This window comes from Chelonoidis abingdonii, chromosome 15 (assembly GCF_003597395.2).
Source record: "Chelonoidis abingdonii isolate Lonesome George chromosome 15, CheloAbing_2.0, whole genome shotgun sequence".
In the NCBI taxonomy this organism is placed as follows: Eukaryota; Metazoa; Chordata; order Testudines; family Testudinidae; genus Chelonoidis; species Chelonoidis abingdonii.
The window spans coordinates 2723442-2735474 of NC_133783.1; the positions used below are offsets into that span (position 1 = coordinate 2723442).

Sequence of the window (12033 nt, forward strand, 5' to 3'; positions counted from 1 at the left end):
TTAATTTTCTGAAGCCTTTCCACTTCACCTTTAAAACAGCTGCCTTTCTGGAGGAAACATAAGAAAGGCTTGTGTTATAGCGCTGGTCTTTAAAACTTTCATAGTTGCTCACAAAAGTTTGCAGCCAGTTATTACAGTTTAAAAAAAGAGAGACATCATCTAACATCGACTAAAGATTACAATTTCCAGAAGTCAGAATTTATTACAGTTAAACTCTGATAAGATCCCATCTGTTATGAACACATGTAGGGCCAATTGTTTTTGATATAACTGCAATTTATTTACCCTTCAGAGTGGATGAGATTACAAGTGTGATTAACAGCAACATGTTTTTTATTTAGTCCGACCTATCTGTTTTTATCTGGCTAAATCCATTTATACTGCAATACTTCCCTTTGGATTAGATCAAAGATTCCTTCTGTCCCAAACAAGAGATTTTTATCAGGGAGCAGGACTTGCGTCCTTAGGTGTCTGTGAACGCTAATGGAATGTTCGTTTTCCTCCCTGTTAAAAATTGGAAGCAGTGAGCCTCGCAGAGTCGGTTCCAGGCTAAACCTTGGCGGTGGGGGAGGGAAGAAAGGTTAAAAACTTAATGGGTGGCAGCTCTTCAAAGCAAAATAAGTTGGCTTTGCTCTTTTTCTCTTTTGTTGAGGGACTCAGCAACGCCGCCTGGCGGCAGGAGAAGCAGGTAGTTCAGACCCGACCGACCCCTCACCCCCACCCCCAATATACACACCAAAGAAACAAACTCATATCTTTTCCCCATAGATGTGTACCTGTAAAATGTCTGTCTTTAAATGTCTCACCTGAGGGTCGGTATTGAATGTGGCACAATCTAGGTTACGCTTTAAAGAGATGAAAAAACCTTGATGATTAACTGCAAACCGGACTTGAATCATCATGTTTTTTCTTTGGTTTTTTTGTAATACTTTGGATCTAGTGAATGGGCTCGTTCATTGAATTATTATTTTCACAGAAGTATTTTTGATCAACCAACTAGACTTTGCACAGAATAAAACACCGAAGACGAAATACAGTTGTTTTATTTAAAAAATAATAATAAAGATTCTTAGTGCAGTATCCCGAGGTTAGTCTAATTTTCTTCTCTTTCAAGCTGTTTCGAGGCTTTTTTTATATCTTCGAGGTTTCAGTGTGCGTCTTTCTGCTGCTCTGTTATCATTATTTCTTGCCTTGATGTGACATTGAAGACAGATGACAGCATTGTCAGGTTGTCTCAAATTCATTTGGAGATAGAAGGGGGTGGGGGAAATACACACCAGGATTTCTACACTGTTCAAAACTAAAATGGATTTACCTTTTTCACTGTGGGGGGAGGAGAGTTGATGGACTTAAGACATGAAGAAAGAACACCGTCTCTGTGGATTATTGTTTGTTTCAGTTAAAAACAAAAACCAGCCAAGCACAGGCACCCGAAAGCCCCTCCCCGCCGCCCCATCAATACCTGAGCGGTTTCTATGTGAAAACGCCCAGGTATTACTGAGATTTTTTTTAATTTCTGTGTTTAAAGCCCAAATCTCTCCGCTTTCCCGAATTTGTTTCTCTCTCTGATTCTGTTGTCAAAGTAGTCGAGGGAGAGTCGAACGCAGAAAGGTTTCTTATACTTTCCCCCTGACACCTCCACATTTCATTGCAAGAGCTTTTTTTTTTTTTTTTTTTTTTAAGTTTAAAAAAAAATCCTGAGCCATCTGGCCTTAACTTTCTGGGACTGAGCTGTGAGGGATATTTAGCAAGAATTAAACACCTCCCATTCATGAGTGATCGTCTTGTCTGCGGTAATGCTGGACAGTCAGAATCTCAACACTGGATGTTACACAAAGAACAGAAACGTGTGTGTCATTTCAACTTTATAAATGTTTAAAATTATCCACATTTAAAAAAAACACACATGGACAGAAGTTTTGATGCTGATAACGTCACTGTTTTTTCTAACTTAAAGAAATAAAGGACTGAATCCAAATAAACTAAATAGCACGTTCACAGTCACCTTTAATACAGGCTTTTCTCTCCGTCTTTCGTACATTAAAAATACGAAGTTTGATCAGTTACTTTCTTCAGATGCGTCTTTTTCTTGAGCCCTGAAAGTTGGGCGTTTCTTCTACCTGGGTGGCTTTCTCCGATTCTAAACGTGGACAGTTTACTCAAACCCTGGAGGAAGGAAAGGGTCTCAGACCTGGTACCACACTGCCTGAGTCTTTGTATGCTATGTGAAAAGTAGTTCAGACAGATCTCCTCTCAGAAAATGTGGTCGCCTATTACTTGCATACAACGAAAATCCAGTCGTTATAGATGCAGCCTTATATTTGAGTTCCAAAACATTTCTTTCTATACGAACGACAGAAAAGCAAACTGAGGTGTATGTTGCGTGGATGTATGCGCATATATAGGCTCAAATATAGTCTATGTACCACTTTGCTGACTGTGGCTTGTGCTGTTCTATTGTTTTATAAAGCTGGCTTAATTACATAGCTAGAACAAACGGAACCCTCCTTTTCCCACCCTCCTTTTCCCAGGCATGCTTGTTATCAGAAGGATTGTGTTGAAGTGGCAGGCAGCGTAACCCTTCAGGAGTGGAAGGAAAATCATTAATTTGTATTTTGGTTCTTCTGTTGTACTTAGCATCCGACCAGAGGTGATTTAAATATTACATAAGTTTATCTTTAATGTTCAGAAAAGATTTGCGAGGAAGACCAAATTGTTTAATTTAAATTAATGTATGTCTGACTCTGGTCAGATTGATCGGAGGCTGGGCTTTTGATGAGTCTTGCCTTTCTGTTGCTTGTCCTCTCGAGCTGGTTTTCCACTGTGAAATTATTTTAGTTCGGTGGCATGGACCAGCGGCTGCTGTCAACTCCACAACCCATCCAGTTAGCAAGAACAGGGAGGGGAAATACCAAATGCAACCCTTTTACCTAAAAAGATTAATGCCCCTAAGTCGGTGTCTATTAGAAAAAAGCACATTTCCTAGCTTAATATCAAAATCCTAGGCGACGCTTGCCAGGTCAAATATTTAACACCCCCTTACCATCTCCATGGAAATAAAACTAGCGATTTCAATTTTCAATAATACCAAGAACAGGTTCGGAGCAAAATGGTGATAAATAAAACAATTGGAAAGGTTAGTTGTAATACTTTACATCTAAAATGCTTCAGCTTTAAGCGTGCTTGTAACTTTGATAGAGCTGAAATCCACGAAAATAAAATTAACCTTTTGTAACCAGAAGACATGTTAAAATAGCTTTAGAAACACTTGTTTATAGATTTTTAGATCGATCATATAAAGATCGTATGTGGTAGGAATGTGTGTGAGAGAGAAATTCAAGGTATCTACAGAGAAAGAAAAGGCAGTTTTGTTTTGTTTGTTTTTTAATCGTGGTAAATCTGCGATAAACTTTGTCCAAATCCAGATGGGAGCCTGAAATATATTTTTTTAATCTAAATTAAGTAGTGGCTAAAAATAAAGCCGTGACTAAACTACTCTGGTAGAATTAGCATGAGAGTGCCCTTACAATGAAGGTGCACCAGAAGATAAAAAGGTCAAATTATTTTTTTTCTGTTGTGTAAATCCAACTCAGTGACAACCCTGCCCCCAGCAACGGATTCCTTTCCTTCTCTTGGGTGTTAGCTACGCTTGTGTCAATTTCACTGCACGGCATTATGCTTTTAAATTACTTCGTGTAATTACCCTAGGCTTTAAAAGAAACATACATAGCCCTGCCCCCATCATTTCACAACGGAGAGTGCGTTTGAAATTCCCCAAAGCAGGCCTATTTTTAATAGTCCCGTTTTTACTAAAGCAGGTTGAGTTTCTAGTGCCTATTTCATAGTGACGGCTGTAAAGAACCACAGACTGGCCCAGCGCCGCGAGTCTTGGCATTTCCCTGTATAGATCTTGTCTCTCTCCTACAGAAACGTACCAAAGCCCTCATCATACGAGGCAAAGCCGGGCAGCAAAGAGGGCTGGGTGAATGCGGAGACTTCCTTAACTTGTTTCTTTTCTCCGCTTTATACATTAACTCTAACTTCTACTAATTATCTCGAGTAAATGCATCGGGCTAATTAGCAGCTGGGCACCACGGGAAACTTTGAGCAGTAATTATATTGTGGGGGATATAAGGGGAGGCAGAAAAATAAGTAATTTTTCAAGCCAAAGTCGCGGCTTGTAACTCTTTCCCTCTGCTAGTACGTTCAGTTCAAGCTGGGGGAAGAGTGACACCCTGCCAGAAGAGGGGAGTTGTAGAAGGAAAATCAATGAGAGGATAGGGGCTGTATCACGCAAAACCCCTGCGAAAGAGACTGCAAAAGCAGAGATCCTATGTAAATTCGTTAATCGTTCTGTTTGCATTTGTTTGTTCTCTACTTCTCCAATGGTACTGGAGTTTACGAAGAAGAACTGCGTACAACTGCTTGTCTTAACGGGTGGTTAGGTAAAGACTTACGATGCAAAGTTACATCAGCCCATGCAAGCCTTGCTGGGGCATGCAGCAGTAGCGTTTTCTATTTTTTTCACTTCAATTAATATGAACTTATAGCAGGTTTATTCTACTTTGAGAGATTTGGTTTTGTCTTAAAAAAAAAAAACCACTTGGAGGAGAGAATGGAAGACACTGGAAGTGTCTGATTAGTTATTTTAACGGGACAATCGTTTGCCCTGCGCTGCGACAATTCTACAGTAATAGGGTTGAGACAGAGTAGTGCTCTGATTTTTTCATGTCGTGCTTAGAGGGGAAGAGACGGGTCGTTCTCTCTGTGCAGTTTACAAGCTTTTCAAATTAAGTCTATTTTCCATCTCAGAACCAAAGCCTCCCTAGACCCTTTTTAAAAAAAAATGTTTTAAAGACTGGCTTTCCCCACTCACATCAGCAATAATTCAAGAACTGGTTTCTTAAAACACCTAGGAAAAACACACTCAACCCGTCCCTTAGTTTTCTAGTTTCATTCATAGACAGCTGTTAAGGAGAAAAAATTCAACATGCACCGTCTCTGTTTTTGTTTTGTTTTGTTAAGAGAGAGCCGGAGGTTATAATAAAGCTGGGGCTTTTTTATTTTAATTAAAATTGAATAAACGCTTAAGGAGAAATTAGCAATCCTCTCCAACCCAGCCCCAGTTGTGTTTGTAACAGACTCAAAGCGTATTTAAAAAAAAAAAGTAAAAGCTTTTAATACATCAAATATACGGAGTTTTAATCTTTAAAGCGATACATTGTCTATTATTTTAGTACATGACGTAAACCTTACCCCCTTTTACAGGGTGGACTTAAAAATTAAAAATAGTTAAGTGTTCCTTTTAAAGAACAAAATAAGGCAAATGAGGTTTTTGGAATAGAATTGTGTTTTTTTTTTGTTTTTTTTTCCTTCTTCCAGATTACATACAAAAAAATACCAATTCTCTTTCAGTTGTATACACCGTAAAAATAATTGCAATTTGAAGTTATAATTGACAAATTGCGAGTTGGTTTTTTAGTAACAAACATGCATGTAACTTTTTTTTGTTTCAAGGAGACATTAAATAAGAACGTACAATACAATCATAGCAATTTTAAAGTAACATTAAAGAGAAGACCTCTATTTCCTTTTTATTTATATTCTACAATGGGTGTTCAACTTTTACCTATTGAGCTCAGTTAAGTAATGCACTTTATGATTCATTGTCCCGCTTGAAGCTAACATAAATAAATACAGTGCTCACGGATCCAGTCCTCAAATGAACACTATTTTATAAAAAGTCAGATTTCAGCTTGTATAAAGTGTGGGAAGGTTTCTTCCCCACCCCACCCCCTGTCTCCCCCAGGTCGTTTGCAATCCTTCCCCCACCGCACACTCACTGGTAGCCCAGAGCGGAGGCTGTGGTAAGTCTCTGCCCGTACAGTGCATAGGGGGAGTAGTAAGGTCCCGTGGCCGCAGGGACTGGCACCGGGGCACCTGGGGTGGGCAAAGGGCTCTTGGAGTAGGGGTGGTAGCGGCTGCTCAGTCCCAAGGCGTGGTGCGGACTGCGGAGGGCCAGCGTGCCGGGGCTGCCCGGCGCCCCCGTGGTGGGGATGTGCATGTGGCAGGCCATGGCCGCGGCGGCAGCGCTGGCCAGCGAGGAGGAGCTGGGGTAGCTGGAGAGGAGTTTATCGGTGCCCGGGAAGGCAGTGTGGGTCCGCAAGTGGCTCAGCAGCTCCTCGGAGGTGGCAAAGCGCTTGTCGCAGGGTCCGTTGGCCGACACCCAGTTGCAGATGTGGGGCTGGGGGTCGTTGGGGAGCATGAAGCCATAGGGGTACAAGGGGTGGCCGGCCAGCGAGGGCGGGGTGGCCCCCGTCAGGGAGGAGTGGACGCTGTGCAGCGGGTGCGTGGGGTAGACCAGCGGGTATCCGGACTTGAGGGCCTGGTCGTGGGCGCAGGAGGCGCTGGCGGCGCCGGCCAGGTGGCTGGCGCAGTGGTAGCTCAGGCAGTAGGGGTCGCGGCACAGGCTGGCCGTCATGACGGAAGGCGGCGAGGCGCCGGCCAGCGGGCTCGATCCCGCCGGCTTGCTGCAGCCCAGGCTTCCAGCGGCGGCCAGCTGGGCCCCGACCAGGCTGCCGGACTTGGTGGGGTCCAGTGCCACCCCGTGCGGCAGGAACTGCGGCGGGTAGCCGGCGTAGGCGCCCGCCAGCGTGCCCGGGTAGCTCATGCCCGCCGGCGGCAGGGGGAAGACAGTCTGCCCTGGCTTGTAGGGCGAGACCGGGGCCACCAGGCCGGAACCCAGCACCGAGGCGGACGAGGTGGCGGGGGTGCTGCTGCTGCAGGAGGACGAGTCCGAGGAGATGGGCTTGGAGCCTGGCGCGCCCTCCGGGTGCTGGCCGCCCTCCACGTTAATCCCGCCACAGCTCACGCTAATCCGGCTGTGGCTGAGGCTGGCGGCTCCCGGGCCCCCGTCCGAGCCGGCGCTGCCCCCTTTGCCGCAGCCCTCCGCGTCCTTCTTGTCCTCTCCCGCCTTGCCCTCGGCCGGCAGCAGCCCCGGCGAGCAGGCGGAGGCGCTGGAGTTGGGGCTGCCTGTCCTTGGCGTGAACGGCTGGCAGGTGGCGCTCGGCACCCGGAATCCCGACTTCTCCCCGCTGGAGACTCCCCCAGAGGCGGCGCCACCGCAGCCCGCCGGGCCCGGCTCCTTCTTCTCGGCGCCCGGCTTGGAGTAGGGCTTGAAACTCGACTTGTCCTCCACGCCGATGTCGCTGAGTTTCAAAGGGCCCGACTTGGAGTCCTTGTCCCCGCCCGCGCCGTTCGAGGTGACCGAGGAGAGCTTGGAGGAAGGGGAAGGGTCCGGCTTCCCGATCTGGGAGCACGTCTGAGCCAACAAGGCCAGCGGGCTCTTCTTAGCATCCAGCTGCAGAAATCAGAGGGACACACAAAAGCAAACGTTTAATCGCATGGTTTAAAAAGAAAAAGGCAAAGGAAGTCGGCATTTGCCGACGTTTTTTGCAGAGAACGGCCTGAAAGAGATCAACAATTTTGTGCACATTCATCATCCTGACAGCCCCCCCCCCCGCGGCATGCACCATTTTCCACACTGCCTTTTAAAAGGCAACGGTTTCTTATACCGCGGCGAGACAACCCCCGTCTCTACTGCTTAAGCAAAGCAGCACCCACATCGGGGGCTTTACAAAGTTCGGCTCCCCCCCTTCACTTTGGCTTTGCCATGTCCCCACCGCACGCGCGCACAAACGCCTGTAAAGTAGAGCGACTGCACCATTTCTGGCTGGCCACACTATTTAGAAACAGATCCGGAGTTAGCAGGAGTTCGGTCTCCGGGATATCTATGGCTTCCCTTTGAGCAGACTTTAATGAAAACATTCATTCACCCAGCCCCAGCCTCTACCACCACCCCTCTTTCAGAGTGGAGGTCCCTAAAAATATCCTGCCCACCACCTGCTTGTGGTGGGGTATCTTCCGAAGTGAGACTAAGATCGGGAAGCATTGATCAGCCGCACCCACATTCTTCCCCCCCCAAATATTTTCAGCCAACAAGACTATTTCGCACGTTGTGACTAGTAGGTCCCTAGTCCTTAAGGAGAACAGTCTCCTTACATCTCTTCCTCCCCAAAAGGGTGTAAAGAAAACAAATACATTAAACTTTTCATGAAAGAAGGAATGCTAAAATCAGCCAAGCTGGAGCTCGCAACCCCAGCCTTAGCTACAGCCCAGAAAGAAGGGATGGGGTTCCTGGTCTAATCGGCTTTCAAAGAGAAAAGAGAGAGGACGCCATGCAATGATCGTGAAGAGAGACCGCTTGAGCTGGGGTTGGGGGGAGGCATCGTCTCCGGTTCCTTACCTCTATGGGGCTGACGGGGGTGGAAGGCAAAGGCTGCAGATACTCAGGGTGTAAAATGTGTCCCGTTCGAGCCGTGAGCATTTTCAAGACTTTGATGGGAAGCCGATTCGCTTGGCGTAAAGGGTCCGAAGGAGGGACGGAGTGGAAGAAGGGCTTGGTGCAGCTAGTAGTATTCCCAGAGTGCCCGTTCTGCCAGGCGAGATCAGCGGCGCTGCTGAGGCTGAGGCTGCTGCCGCCGCCAATGGCTCTACCGCTGCTGCTGTGCTTACTACTTCTTACAGCAGAAAGCGAGGGCGATGTGATCATGACCCAAAACCTCGCATGAAAATTGGGACGAGTCGCGCTGATCAGCCTCGGAAACCTTCTCTCTTTGGCGGGGGAGGAGGGGTGACAGCCACACAGCCCCAAAAGCAAACTAGCAAGAACAACCAAAAAAAAAAGTCAGAAAACGTCTCTGGCTTTGCCTAGTGGAGGCGGGGGGAGCCGGGGGAGAAGGAGGAAAAAAAACAGAATAATCCCGGGGTGGGGGCGGGGAGGATGGTGAATGTGTCTCGCTTGGTCCCCGGCTGCTGCACTCTCCCTCCTCCTCCTCCACTCAGCTGTGCTGCTGCGAGCCGCTGCTCGTCCAGCCCGGAATCTGGCAAAGAAACTCACTTCAAAAGCAGCTGAGTTAGTCTGAGATTAAAGCCTTTGCCGCCTTCCAATCAAATGGGACCCCGAGGTGATTGGAGGGTCAAGAGGATGTGACGTTCTCCGGGCTGGGGCTTTTTTTTTTTTCCTACGGTTTTCATGGGTTCTCCCTCTCTCGCACTCCCCCCTCCCCTTCTTGTTTTTGTTCTAGGACAGGATGGGCGTTAATTTTGTGTTTCACATCCCGCGCTTTGAAGTCGTTCTCCCGATGCTCCCCACTGCCCCAGCTTCTGCCGATACGTACAAAAAGCACGCTGCGCAACAGCAGGGGAAGCGCGCCCTTTCAAGGGCGCGCCAGGTGGGTAGCCAATACAGTGTGCTAGGTATATTTAAGAGCCCCTGGCTCTCATGACATAGCACAGGCTATAACAGCGTTTAAATGCTCCGTAGTGAATGTGTTTATACAGTTATGTATACAAATATGTGTACGTATGCATATATACATACATGTATTTATATTGTAGGTTGCTTTTTTCTTCGCTCCAACCCCTCTGTGGTGGTTTCATCCGTCGCGTTTTTGTAACCTTGCCCCACTAAACCAAGGGCTAGTGGCGATCAGGTTGGATAATGTCCTGCCTCGTGCTGGAGGAAAAGGGGGAGTAGAAAGCGTTTTTTTTTCCCCCTACTGCTTCATATTTTCAAAGTGGTCCTTGACGTGAAACTAAATAAAGTCGTCGTCTCTTCCCCCCGCCGCCGCCAAGTACGAGCAGAAGCTCTCCAATCAGGCCTACGTTGACAGTGGGAGCCCAATGCAGAGATTGGGGGATGTGACTGCCACATGTTTTCAGTGTTACACACACCGCCCTCCTCCACTCTCTCCCTCTCTTTTTGGATCTCTCCACCCCTCCATCAATTGTCAATGCTCCCCAACCGCAATCAATCAGTTATTTGTCAGCCCCTGTCAATCCGCCCTTGATTTATGTCAGCTTTTGTTGCTGATTACAAGCCTGGTGTGACTTGAAGGAAGAGAGGGAGGGGAGGGGAAAAACGCGGGGAGAGAGACGGGCTCCTTTGAGAAAGAGCCATTCAATGTAAGGAATAAATCGTTCCCCGAGTAAACTCAATTTGTATGCCAACAAAAGGGAGAGTGACTTCTGTTCGCCGCGACGCCACGATATATACCTTGGCGGAGCAGTTTTAATTAACGGGGGTGGCTCTGCTTTGTGTGTGCGCGTTTTAAAGGCGACCCCCCTTCCTTTTCTTCTGCCTCGGTTATTATACACGTTCTTTGGCGGATGAGGATGGGGGAGAGGAAGGAGAGCTGAGCTGGGCGAAGAGGACGACTCATGGCTGGGCTTTTTCTTGCCAGCCAGTCACTCAAGGGCTTGGCACGGCGGAATGTTTAGAGGAGATTAAGATTGACATCTTGAGCGGCCGCAGAATGCCAATACTGACTCTAACAGGCTCAGCAAACGATTGCTCGGCATCAGAGCACAGACTGGGGTGGGCGATGAGTATTTGTTCCCAGTTACCGGAGTTTTCACTTTACATAGCATATGGACTTGATATTTGTATATGTGTTAAACTAACTGGAGCTACCCGGGCGGGAGGACGGTGCGGCGCGGCTATAATCTACCTGCCTCCCTATCTCCGTGTGTGTGTAATATACATATGTGTGTGTATACTCAGCCAAAGAGTCTCTAGTATGCACATACGTACTTGGTCCCCCTAGCTCTTTTTAAAGATTTCAGTGTTATGTCTACGAGAAATGCCCCGTGAGTAGGAGGTCATAGGTTGAGGGCATCTCACCTATCAATGCTGGTAGATTCTTGATCGACTTCCAACACCCTTTTTGGTGCTCTAGGTTGGATTTAAAAGAACAACACAACACTCCTCCCTCCCAGCTTCCCTCTCTAGCCTCCAACCCTCTTCATCCACTAACATTTTTTCACAGGCAAAATGTGTTAATCAATCTTACTTTTGTTTCCGGATCTGACATGGTGGCCCACACGATCTACAACATTAACAAAAAGGTCACTTGGAGAGATAAAACACGTTTGACAAGTGAAGAACAAGGCAAGTGCTTTAGAGGTCGCGTCCAATTCCTGACCTGGACTCCAGCTAGAACAAGGACTGATCCTGGACAAGGGATTGCTGGGGGGCGGACAGGAAAGAACTTTCACTTTCTTTTGTGGTTGCGTCTGCTGAACCTACCAACATGCGTATGACTGAAACACAGTCCCCATCCCCGAACGAATGTGTCAGTGTCAGTTCATGCTCTAATATTAGTAGCTCAGGCTGGCATTTTCTCCTAGATCTTTTTTCCTTCAAACCAGTCCCTTTTTAAATTCTGAAGTCACAGAAATATACGCGAGATCTTTTAAAAGCCACTTTTCTCTTTGAAATGCGGTGCATGGATCAACCCACTACCACCCTGGAGCCGTGTGTGTGTAGAGGATAAAGTTAAAATGAGCAATATTTTAAACTCCTTGTGTTTGCTATTTTGCCCTAAAACATTTCTGTATTTCTCAAAAAGTGATTACTGAAATTGGAAAGGGAGGAAAGTCTTTGTTCGTGTATTTCCCCGAAAAGATGTTAAAATCAATGTGGTCACATTTTATGAAAGAGTGAAAATTAGAGGACAGGGGAAGCCCTGCCCAAGAAAATGATCTTGCAGCAGGATTGACGAGACTCGCAACTTGTCCGTAAGGTCTCTTCCCTATGTAGAGTGGAAATGACTTAAAACTGCCCCAGGTTTTCCCCCGGTTCTTTCATTTGTTGTCAAGTCCAACTGATAAATGGAGTGCAGTAAAACTCTGGAATAAAAAAAAAGCTGAAACCTTCATTTGTGTTCATTTGCATTAAAGTACTTGGAACAGCTGTTTTCCTTACAGGACCAGAGAGACTCCTATCTGTTTTCTAGTTGTATTTGTCCTGCCTCCCAGGGTGAAAGACTAAAGATTAATTGTCTTAAGGTAGAGTCAGCTGTGGGAAGGCTATTTGGGGGAGACCGTGGGGGTGGAGGAAGGCCCGGGAGGGGCTTCTTACACGTCTAAACCGAGGAATCAAAGGTGATAACCCGGTACATGTGTAAAACA

General features: G+C 46.7%; 1 protein-coding gene across 1 annotated transcript; it reads right to left on the reverse strand.

Annotated features, from left to right (window-relative positions):
• Positions 1–5200: 5200 nt before the first annotated feature.
• On the reverse strand, positions 5201–9021 carry ZNF503 (zinc finger protein 503). The gene is made up of 2 exons (XM_032796310.1): positions 8306–9021; positions 5201–7360 (listed from the first exon to the last, which is right to left on the reverse strand). The coding sequence occupies exons 1-2, from the start codon at positions 8609–8611 to the stop codon at positions 5840–5842; spliced, it is 1827 nt and encodes a 608-aa protein (XP_032652201.1). The 5' UTR covers positions 8612–9021; the 3' UTR covers positions 5201–5839.
• Positions 9022–12033: the final 3012 nt, after the last annotated feature.